A 12,170-nucleotide genomic window follows, 5' to 3' on the forward strand; every position below is an offset into this window, starting at 1 on the left:
GTAGCTATGGAGTGTCCGTTCTTCCTTGCCATATGAGTCACTTTCTGGTGCAGGGGTAAGAAGTGCCTCCAGCCACCTATCAATATTACATTTCTCAATGTAATGAGTTGTGTGCATCTGATTTTTGAACTTTTGGAGTTGGTCACATGGTGGTTGCCTAAAGATTCCCCAGCCTGGCTTGGGTTCCTCAGTGGGACTGCAGACAGGTCAAGGTGAGGGGTGCAGCATGATGCCTGGCTGGTGTGCACCCCTTTGACCTGCTGAGGCCCTGGCCTGGCCTCTTACCAATTTCCCCCCTCCCCCAGGTGAAGGAAATTGAAGAGACGATCGGAGAGCTGTTGAGGAGGCTGGACGAGTTCTGCGGGATCACGGACGCGGTACGTGTCCCCAGGCCCTGTCGCCGCCACGCCTGAGGGCTGCCAGGCGGGTGCGCGCGGGGGGCGGCCATCTTGATAGCACGACCGCCGCAGGAAGGGTTGCGGCGCTGTGCACGCAGCGGGGCGCCGCGGCCGCCAGGTGGCGCCAGGGCGCGCGTCGCCGGGCAGCTCCCGCGGGCGCCGCCCCGCCGTGGGGCGAGTGCAGGTGGGAGAGCCCCTGGGAAGAGCTGCGGGGAGCCCCGCGATGTGCGCAGCTTTCCTCCCTTCGTCTAGTGCCAGGTGGGGCTCTGCACCCTTGGCTCACTACTCGGTGAAAGACCAGAAGTAGAGCTCATCAGTAAATTCTAGATGAGTTCAATAATCTCTGTTTTCCATGGTCCTTTCCATTACTTTAGCTGTGTTACGAAACCTTCCGAAGGACTGCTCCAGTACTGGACCATTTGGAGACAGTGGCTGTAGGCTGGCTGATGCAGGCAGAGATTACAGTAACATTCATGGCCACCAGCTATAAATAGAGGCCACCTGTGCTATATGGTGTATAAACACAAGCTAGTTGTCTCTGCTTGTAAGAATGAAGAGAAGTTGATACAGACAGAATCACCGAGTGGGGAGGACTAATGATGGGGTTGTGACTGATACACTCTGCAGTATTTGTCGCACACCAATTATCTTCACCATCGTCATTGCCTAATTGTTAGGGATAAACCATTTAGAGCCAGAGGTGTATGTTACTATTTAGCTTACCCCAGGCTTTCTGCATAAAGTAGAGCTGTGTAAAGGCTATGTGGGTTATGGTGTTCCTGTAAAACTAATGAATGTGCTTTCTGTAGTCAACTCTTCTTTCTTTCCTTGGGTTAAAAGATGTAAAATTAGGTGGAAGGACTGGTGTTGCATTTCAAGCCTTTCTGAGTGTTTCACAGAGTGCAAGAACTTACTCTTATAGTCACTCATGTGCAGAGTATCTCACTTTCTGTTACTACCTCCCACAACGTTTTTCTTCTGTCTTCAAGCATCTTGTATAGTGTGTCACTGGCAACTATAATGGCTGCTAATCATACTGAATGTACTTCTCATGGCAAGAAGTGACCAGACAACATCTCCTTGGGAACTTACTATTTTGTTGCACAACTCTGCCCCTAACATTCTGTGATTCTTAGGAATTGAAAATAGATTAACATGTTTGACAGAGTTTATGCTAAGTATCATCAGCTAGCTAATGGTTACGATTATCTGGTTATAGAACAGATCCTTCTTTCACCTTGGATGTGAGTTCTGCACAAGAGAAGCAAGGCCATCAGCCTTGTTCTCAGCAAATCAGTCAGCTATATAGCCAGTTACTAATCTTTTTTTTTACTTCTATCAGAGGTTTCTGCTTTTGTTATTAGCATATCTTGTTTATGGAGAGAAGGCATCATTGCTTCCAGAAGGAAGTGACATAGAGTGGAAAGAAACGAAAGCTTGGCTCACCAAGGCCTCACATGGTTATTAGGGGGCTTAAAAGGAGAAATAGCTGCCCTGTAAGAATGGTTCTGTATTAGTGGCTGTTTGAGTAGTTATTTTTCCATTCAGCTTTTGATAAAAATAGCTGTAAAGGAGCATGTGAACCTCAGAGCATACAGTCTATTTTTTGACACATCTTGGCTTCCATTTGTCGGCTTTAGATTCTCTGGTACGGCACGTGTAGTCAGTGCAAAATGTAGAATACAAGGGATTGGTTTCTTGGGCCAAAAAATTCCTTTGAGTTCAGTCCTGAAATGTGATGATTGCTTCAGTGATATGACATCTCCTGCTCAAAGCAAGTGGTTTGAATCAATAGCTCTTCACTGATGATTGTATTCTGATTTATTGAGTTCCTTCCCTCAGTTCTTCTGTTTGGGAGTTTGTGCTAAGGTTTTGTATGTACCTTATGCTTGGTCTCATCAATCAGGCATGCACCTTACATTTTTGTCTCCAGTTCAGGGAAGCAGGTTAGCTCATTCAGCTGGATCCACTGAGCTTTAAAACCTCCTGTGAGATTTCTCTTGCCAAGCTTTTCTACAAAAACCACTAACCTAGTTTCAATACACTATCTTTGCATTGCCCCTGAAGACATTTTTTTGCACAACCTGCAGGCTGTGAATAATTCCCTAGTATGCAGATTATTGACCTTATCTGGGAACATCAAAGCACTGCTGCTCCTGTGGCTTTCTCTCCAGTACCTACAAAGTAAGGTTCCTTTCAGCAGCACATCAAGTGGTATTTGGGAATCTGATAAATATAATGTAGTATTTGAACTGATTCCAGTTCTGTGCCTAGCAATAATTTAGTCTTTTGTCTGTGCCAAAAAAAAAAAAAAGGCAAGGGGAATCTTGCTTTTTTCCAACTGGACATTCAGGAATGTGTTCACATAAAGAGATCTGGCTTTTATCCTTAGAGTGTGCTGCTGTGTTTCACTTACAAGGACTCTTGATGCATATATTTGAATATTGCAGTGAGGCAAAACCTGGATCCTTAGTGCAAGGAAGACAAAATGCTGTTTCCACTGCCATACCCTCCTACCTGGCTAGGCAGAGCATGGCACAGCATTTAAAATGGACACTTGCACAGTAGGTGAGTTACAGTGACAATGTAAATGCAGTTCAGCATGCCTCACACGTGCCATGGAAAGATTGTGGCAGAAGAATTGTAGTGCCACTTATTCTTTTTTCTGCTGTCTTCCTTCGGGCACCGACTTCAACGAAGTAAACGAATGTCTCTTAGGTGGCTTTAGAGCCTTTCAAGTATAATTGTCAAACTGTCATTTTTAACTGAACTATGATTTGAACCAGTGACACAAAAGCCAAAAAGTAAGTCATTGTAATAAGCAGACTTTTGTATATGCTGTTCTGTTGTTTCCCAGGGTTGCAGCTGGCTACCTTTTAGAGAAGATTCTTTGTGCTTATTGGATATCTTAAAGCATGACTGAAAGTGATATTTCTTTTGACATACACATGATATGCAGAAATTCACTACTTTAATTTCTTTGGCTCCTAATCCTTGAAAAGAATGAATGGATAGATACGAAATCTCTGCTCATTTTTGATACTCCTCTGTCATTTAAAATCCATATCTTGATACCCCAGCATACTCACCAGTTTGTAAAACCACAGCTTCTTAAGCCACTGAAGCTTCTTTCAGAACTTGCCACAAGGAAATGATGTGTTTGTAAATCTTGCTTTGTTATGGTTCCTCGGACCAGCTGCTAACTGCTTGTCTTTGTCTTAAGGGTTTACATTTTGGGAACCTTCTCCCTGAGGCCTTTGAGTAAAATCTGGTTTTATCACTGCAAAAAGAGAGGAAGAGGTTGTTTTGCTTGGTTGGCTGTGGTTAGAGTTTGATTAACTTCTCAGGAACCTACTAACCTCAGTTTTCTCTTTCCTCACCACAGAGATGTTTGGTTTACAGTGGTCACTTTTACTCATGTTCCATTTATGCTTCTCTGTGTTAACATAGGGAATCAAAGACCAAAAAAGAATATGGAGAGATCTTTCAAGAAAATAATAAACAATCCCTGTGATGTTGACTTGAGACCTGAGCTACTCTTTTTTTTTTTTTCCCCTGAAAAAAAAGCAGAACATAATCTTTTTTACCAAATGCAAAATAACAAACAAATCTGTGCTCCTTTGATGGATATGGTTTGACCTCCATTGTATGCAAGGATTAGGTCCACTGCCTTGCATTCAATGTGCTGTTCCTGGTTTGTGTTCGAATTCATCGTTCACCTATTGGTTGTGCAGCCTGTCTCCTAACTGGTTTTTGGTGCTGTTAGTTTGCTGCCTCCTTTGGCTTAATCTTGCTGACTTCAACTGGAAGACAAAGCTCAATCAAACCTTTCCTCCTCACCACCTCCTCCAATGAGTACAGCAAAATCTAGTAAGAGGAATACAGGCTTTTTTCCTGGCCTGCTGTGCTCTTTTGCTGAGCACTCAGCTAAATCCTCAGCAAGATAAAGTAAAATACATTGCCCAAGGGGAAATAAATCTTGGTTTATAATCTGGGGGTTCAGACCAGCCCTGCTTTTTCTGGCTCATGAGGGGTTGCTGTACCGAGAGAATCGTTTCCCTTTGTTATGTGCTGACTCCTCTTGAACTCCTCTGTCGCTGTGGTTCTGCAGACTGCTGCAGAATGACTTCTTGAATCATATTTGCATATCATTTCCTCTCATCACAGGCAGCTTGCTGGAAGATCAGCTCTCCTGTGTCCTGTATTGGTCATTTACTTTTACCCTCAAAGAAAGGTGGTTTAGATTCCTTCCACATCTCAGTGTCCTTGCTGTGTTGATCGTTTTTGTACTGGGTCTTTACAACATCTCCCTTTTTCTCTGTCCCAACCTGTGTTTGTATTTATAGTTGTTATCTAGCATTTAACTGTAAGACTGGCTTTCCCCTAGTCCTTTCTGAGACCACCATTAGCAAACAAGCTTGTTACCTTACCTTTGGGAATTTCAGGCTCAGATTTGAATCTGATGTAGTCCACTTGCATATGAACCCAACCTGAGATCACCAATCTGTTTTTCACATGTGCTTTATAGTAGAGGAAGAGGTTTTTGCCTGCCATGGACCCAAAAGAATTCAATAGCACCAACCTGGATTTCATCTGCTTTGGCACCTTCATTATGTATTAATTTTGTGCTTTTATTTTAACAGTAGGAAATTGAAGTCTGACTCCATTCACAGGGATCTTTCCCAAGCGTCTGTGCTTGCTTTCTGTTGGATGTAAAGCACTGGAGAGAAAACAGAGTGTGTCTGTGTATACAGCTGTGCTACAGCTGGGGGGGAGCGTCTACTTATCTGTTTGGGGGTGTAGTGCTGAGACCAGTAAGAGAGGAGATACTTCTGGGTTGCTTACAATAGAAAGCTACTACTATTGTGGTCTGTCTGTGTGATCTCCTGTGAGAGCACAGTTCTAGTACAGTGAAAGCATTTGATCTGCATGTACTCATTCTGGCAATAAAAATATAAAAGCTTACTTTGGGTCATGTGTATGGCTTTGTTTCTACTCACCGTTTAAATACACACCTCCTTAAAAAAGCCCCACACAAGTAAGTCACAGAATCATCAGTAAAATATTGAAGTAACTACTAGAGTTTATAAAGCATGATCCATGGATTAAATTACTTACAACAAGCATTTATGCTTGTTTTTCAGTTCTGGATTAAATCTCACAGTGCCCAGAAGATTCCCTGCAGTATTAGCCTAACTCTAGATTCTTACTCTTCTCTGTGCAGTTGAGGGAAGAGTATCTTCTAGGCCAGTCTTTGGAATAAAAATCTCCTTTGTAAGGGATCCTTGTTCCTTCCTGTTCTTTAAGTCCAGTGAGTACTGTGTCCAGTTCTGGGCCCCTCAGTTTAGGAAAGATGTCAACTTGCTGGAATGTGTTCAGAGGAGGGCAACAAAGCTGGTGAGGGGTTTGGAGCACAAGCCCTGTGAGGAGAGGCTGAGGGAGCTGGGGTTGCTTAGCCTGGAGAAGAGGAGGCTCAGAGGAGACCTTATTGCTGTCTGCAACTACCTGAAGGGAGGCTGTAGCCAGGTGGGGGCTGGGAGAAGCTCCCAGACAACCAGCACCAGAACAAGAGGACACAGTCTCAAGCTGTGCCGGGGAGGTTTAGGCTGGAGGTTAGGAAGAAGTTTTTCATAGAAAGAGTGATTGCCCATTGGAATGGGCTGCCCAGGGAGGTGGTGGAGTCACCATCACTGGAGGTGTTTAGGAGGAGACTTGATGGTGGAGTGCTTGGTGCCATGATTTAGTTGATTAGATGGTGTTGGGTGATAGGTTGGACACGATCTTGAAGGTCTCTTCTAACCTGGTTTGCTCTATTCTATTCTATTCTACTCTAAAATTGTAGGCAGGACAGCTTTAATGCAGAAGTGAACCAAGACCTCCCATACTCCATTGCAGTTGAGAGAGAAAACTTGGATAAAAACGAGCTCAGCTGCTGTTCTTATGTCTTTTGTCGGTGTGTTGCTGCTCTGTTTTACAAAATGCAGTGCCTGTTTGGGTGTTTTAGTGGAGGTTTTCTTGGTTCTGCCTTTATTTTTCACTTTAGAGAGCCCTTCCCTGCCTGTGTCCTGTCCATCATTTTTGGCTTGTACATTCCATTAGCTGTAGTGCTTTGTTTGGAGGTGGATCTTGCTGCCACCCAACAAAGCACTGGCAGCTGTTTATGTAACAAATTGGGTAGTTCTTGCTAATACAACATTCAGCAGGATTTCAGGTAAGATTCAGAAGCAAAGTTGGATATATTAGGTAATAATAAGAGTAATAAAATAATCTTCCTGTGTATGTATTATGAAAACTGACAGGGAGGGACCAGGAAGCAGAAGCTTTCTCTGAGGTGCCTAGCTCTAGTGTGTGAGGATTCTTGCCCTCCTGAGAGCTCCTGTCCCGAGCCTCTGTTGAAGGCAAGGCACTAGAAGTGGTGCTGTACTCAAAGCTCTGACTTTCCGAAAGCTGATTGATAAGTAGTGAGTGTTGGTTCTTCTCCAATAGAACCAAATCATGATGGATGGTATAGAGCCAATTTTCATTCAAAATCCATCATTATTCATCATGTTTAGCATTTCATCATAGAAAGTAGATGATCTTTTGAGAGGAGTGGTGTGGAAATTTGGGGAGGAGAGGGAAAGATCTGGTAGCAGTTTTGATGTAAGAGTTCTATTATCTACTGTTGGGGGTTTATTTGTTGTTGTCTCATGGATAACTTGAGAAAGTAAGTTATTTTCCCAATCTGATCTTTAGAATGTACTGCAAAAGGGTCTTTTGACATCCTTTCTGTATAGGTTGGGTTCTTTTTAATATTCATGTGAAAAAAAAAGTAGTGAGGTGAAAAAAAATAGTGTTGTGTTGCTCTTCAAGACTTGTCCTCATGTGAGATACTTTTTTTTTTCCTGCAGATTAGAAGTGATACATCAGAGATCCTGGACGAGACCATTCCTCTCACTAAAGGCAAAGTGATGGAAATGAACCATGTCTCTGCCAAAGTTGATAAATTAGAGGTTTGTTCATTGTGTTAGAAAATTCACACCCTTCCTTTTCTTGTGTCTTATAGGTTAACTGTCCACTGGAGCACTCACATGTTTATGGCTCTCTATTGTCTTATGTTTGTTTTTAACTCACTATGTTTACCCATGGTTCAGCACATAGAAGTGTTTATGGGTTTAGAGCATTGCTGAGTTAATTTATTGCTGTGCATTCTACAGTTCCTAATGGTAAATTAAAACATGAGTTGTGGGGTTTATGTTACTAATAATGCTAATAATGTTGATTTGGTTTGTGACTTGAAGGAGTATCTGCAAAACCACTTACAACTTCAGAAATTCAAGTTGCATCCAGTGCTGGACATACCAGTTATAAGTTGTTGACCATTGTCTTATGTAGTAGTGGTGAGATTTCTGAGCTCTGTGGTGTCTGGTTTGGTGTCTGCTGTATCCTGAAGGAGGGAAGCCAGGATGACTCACTGAGATGATGCCCTCACCATATTTAAGCAGTATGTTAAAATTTGTCTCAACTGAAGGCAAGTTTGCCTCTGGGAGAATATAGTGAAAACATAAGGAGATAAATTGTGTAATATTTAAAATCAGTTTTAGCTGCCTCAAAGTGAAAGAAACCAAGTGTTTATGGTATTAAATACAGATAGGAGTGCTTAGGCTTCAGGCTTTACCCCTGTACAAAGTACTGTCCTCTGGTAAGGTTTATTACCTGGGGAGGGAGAGGACAATTGCCTTGGCTTTCAGCAAGTCATCTTCAAATGCAGTTTCTTTTCTGTAGTCTGCATTTTCACACCTGCATTTGATAACAGGCACTTTATATGTTTTGGGTTTCCACAGCACCAGGAAAAAGTGTCAGACAGGGAATTGAGAGAAAGCATTTTAGAACAAAAGTGGGAGTCAGCTGTTAACCTGTTTAGAAACCTGTCCCCCAGTCCAAAAAGCTGCTCGCAGGTTCTCAGTGTACTTGACCTTTTGGCTGTGCTCGAGTGGACAAAGCTGGGACTGTGGGCATGGCTAACTGAAGCACTTTCCAAACCAACTGTTTCTGGAAGTCTCTCACTCATTTAGGTCTTTTTGCAAATTCCATGCTTATGGGTATTTGGGATTTGGGGGGGATTGTGTGAGGGTGCTTTTGTCTTTGAACAGGAGAATAGAATTAGCTCCAAGCAATTACTTGTGCCAAAAGTGTGTTTAGCAACAGAACTCCTTACTGCTTTTTTCCCTTTAATACAGGGAGAGAATAAAACCTTCTTCCTGACTCCATTTCTTTAGTAGAGCTGTAGGGACACAGTAATATGAAGAGAACACCAGGTCTTGCTAGGCTACAGATCACCCTTGACAAATGCAGCAGCTGTTTTTGGTTATCAGGGGAGGATGATACCTTGATGGCTAGGAATCAGTTTTTCTCCCTAATATTACCAGCTGGAATGGTAGTAAGCTGAAAGCACAAGATTAAATTGGCAATTTGAGCAGTAGTTAATATTTTAATTAGAACTTTTTAATGTAAAGCTTAGCAGCTATGGGGATTTTCAAGGGAGAAATTAACTTGTACTCCCAAGAGCAGGAAATGAAAGGACTGTTGTGTAACAATTATATAGGATGAGAATCTGCTGGGTTTGATGTTGTCACTGGTACATTTTTGGCAGTTAATTCACCTGTTCAACCTCACTGTCTCTATGGGCAGTGCCCAACTTCTCCAAAAAGTAAAAATAGTGAAGCTTACTCATGAATAGAATCAAAACTCTTCACAAACTGTTCAGTACTCTGGCAAATAAATACAGTGATCATCCTAGCTGGCTTTTCCTTATGGCCCCAACTTCAACTGAAACTGTACTTGTGTATGGTGTAGGTCAGTAGTTCCTGACCTTTTTCAGCTAAAATCACCTGTTATCCTTTCCTCTGCTGTCTACTTCCTCCCATCCCTTCAGCTACTTTCTCACTCCCACCAGTAGTAGCAGTCTATCTGTGGGTTCTGCAGGGATTTTTGCCTCGCTGCTGAAATGTTGCCAGATCTTTAGACACTGTGCAAACCAAGTGCTTTCATATTCTCTATGCTAAAAAGGAGCAAAAGTTTGCCCCTTGGTAAAGAAAAGAATTAGCCTTAGGTCATAACCAGTGGTGGTTCTTATGGTCATAAACATCTGTGGTCTGCTCCTGCATATGTGCCCTTTGGCTATTTATATTAGCAATAGTGCACTCTGGAATCTTGTTAAAGCTTTTTCTTTGACTTCTGATCTCTAAGTGAGGATAATGGTGAAACCCAGCCATGTGCTTTTAATTTTCATTAGGTGTTTCTCCTTTGTCCACAGGCATTTGTTAAAATGGTTGCACACCACGTTTCCTTCCTAAAAGAGCAAGTGCTTGAAGCAGAGAAGAGCCAAAGCTCCTTTCTTAACACTGTTTGCAAATTATTTCAGTGTGCAAGTGCCTCATCATTTAAAAAGGTGAGTATTGTTAAAGTTGCTTCCAGCAGATGGAAAAGTGATGTTGAGTGCCTTTTTGGTAACAAATGTGACCTTGCAGCAGATTCAGTTATTAATTTCAAGTGGTGTAAGAGAACTAGCTGCAGTTTGTTGCTGCAAAGGGAATTATTTTTTACATTGTTTACATTTGTCAGTATATTTTTTTTTTCCAAGAGGTGCTGCTCTGGCACTGAATAGATCCAGCAGTAATTTTTGAAGATCTCTACATTTTGCTCTCAAATGAAAGCATTTTCTCTCTGTATGTATATGCAAATAAAAAGCTTCTTATACATTGTGGTGCGGTAAGAGACACAGGCAGAGGCTGTTCCATTTAGTCTTTGTTTTTATGTCAGTTATGTCAAAATTGCTCTGTAGGGTCATCCATGGATGAGCACTAGAGGGGGGTGAGAACTCTTTCAGTGAGTCCTAACAATATTTCCTGATAGGATAAGAATGTTAAGAGTCAGGGATAATGAGATCTGATGTGGACTTGAGGAAGCTTTATGTGCTCTTCACCCTTTCTGTCCCTGTTCTTTTCCAAGAATATCTTCACAGCCCTTACCTTTACACTCTGTTTTCCATCTCTAAGTTCCCAGGTCATTCTCTAAATCTATTGTTTCCCCAGCAACTCATCACAATTCCCAGTTAGCCTTTTCTGAACTCATCTCCTCCTCTCTTTCCTCTCCATCTTAATGTGATATTTACTGTGTTTTCAGCCTCGTGTATCTCTGTTCTTGTTTCAACTACCTCCCTGCTTTCTTTTGTCCCTTCTGTATTTCTGCCATTATGTTTCCATCCTTATTTTCTTCCAAGAAATGGAATGCATACCAGTATGCATTCCTGTTGGTTTGACTCGTGCCTGAAACTTAGGAAGATCTCTGCCAGCCATCCAAGTTTCTGTTGCTCAATCCAAATCTGTTTCTTTCTAGTTATCCATCTCTTTACCCTGGTTCTGTAGGCTATCATTGCAGAGATGCCCTTTTGGTGTCTTCTGCCATTTGAAAATTAGGACTGTCCTGACCATTTCTGTAGATGAGTTTAACTTAGTATCATAGTATCAGTCAGGGTTGGAAGGGACCACAAGGATCATCTAGTTCCAACCCCCCTGCCATGGGCAGGCACACCCCACACTAGATCAGGCTGGCCAGAGCCTCATCCAGCCTGGTCTTAAACACTTCCAGGGACGGGGCCTCAACCACCTTCCTGGACAACACATTCCAGGGTTTCACCATTCTCATGGTGAAGAACCTCTTCCTCACATCCAGCCTGAATCTCCCCACCTCCAGCTTCATTCCATGCCCCCTAGTCCTATCACTACCTGAGATCCTGAGAAGTCCCACCCCAGCCTTCTTGTAGACCCCCTTCAGATACTGGAAGGCCACAATTAGGTCACCTCGGAGCCTTCTCTTCTGCAGACTGAACAGCCCCAACTCCTTCAGTCTGTCCTCACAGGAGAGGTGCTCCAGCCCTCTGATCATCCTCATGCCCTTCTCTGGACACCTTCCAGCACCTCCACATCCCTCTTGTAATAGGAGCTCCAGAACTGGATGCAGTACTCCAGATGGGGTCTCACCAGAGCTGAGCAGAGGGGGAGAATCACCTCCCTTGACCTGCTGGCCACACTTCTCCTGATGCAGCCCAGGATCTGATTGGCTTTGCGGGCTGCAAGTGCACACTGAGAGCTCCTGTTGAGCTTCTCATCCACCAGCACCCCCAAGTCTCTCTCCTCAGGGCTGCTTTCCAGCCAGTCACTGCCCAGCCTGTATTTGTGCCTGGGATTGCCTCCACCCTGCACTTGGTCTAGTTGAAGCTCATGAGGTTGGCTTGTGCCCACCTCTCCAGCCTGTCAAGGTCCCTCTGGATGGCCTCCCTTCCCTCCAGCATGTCTGCTGCACCACACAGCTTGGTGTCATCAGCAAACTTGCTGAGGGTGCACTCAATGCCACTGTCCATGTCACCAACAACGATGTTGAACAAGACTGGTCCCATGACTGATCCCTGAAATGATCCCTGAACTTCTGAAACGGTAGTATCCAACTTGTGGAGCTTCTCTCCAGAGCCTCGATCAGACTGGGTAAAAGTTTCTGAGAGCCCCCCTTTCCAAGCCGAGCATGTGTGTGTATTTTATTTCAGCTAAGCTTTTTCTGCTTCTGATGAAACAAGGAAGCCATTTTAATGTAAGGGAAATCTCATTGAGAATTGTATTTCAAGGTGCAGCATAATCCTGTGATGTTTGGTTTTCATCTTTTGGTGTGCTTTTTGGGCATTCAGAAAGCTGTTTCATGTGGACCTCCAGTGCACAGTAACACTAGGAAAGGTGTCTA

At 43.2% G+C, this 12,170-nt stretch overlaps 1 protein-coding gene across 4 annotated transcripts in view; it reads left to right on the forward strand.

Annotated features, from left to right (window-relative positions):
* Positions 1-12,170, forward strand: part of BCAS4 (breast carcinoma amplified sequence 4) — a 68,115-nt gene that overhangs the window by 10,810 nt on the left and 45,135 nt on the right. For 3 of the 4 annotated variants that reach the window (XM_068149930.1, XM_068149928.1, XM_068149929.1), the window contains 3 exons: positions 306-377; positions 7,289-7,390; positions 9,694-9,828. In XM_068149930.1, the coding sequence (XP_068006031.1) occupies positions 306-377; positions 7,289-7,390; positions 9,694-9,828 (309 nt within the window). The remainder of the gene's footprint in view (positions 1-305; positions 378-7,288; positions 7,391-9,693; positions 9,829-12,170) is intronic. The other variant, XM_068149931.1, reaches the window with a different exon arrangement.

Source organism: Melanerpes formicivorus, unplaced genomic scaffold, assembly GCF_026170545.1.
Source record: "Melanerpes formicivorus ecotype bairdi unplaced genomic scaffold, bMelFor1.0.p_v2 SCAF_19, whole genome shotgun sequence".
NCBI lineage: Eukaryota > Metazoa > Chordata > Aves > Piciformes > Picidae > Melanerpes > Melanerpes formicivorus.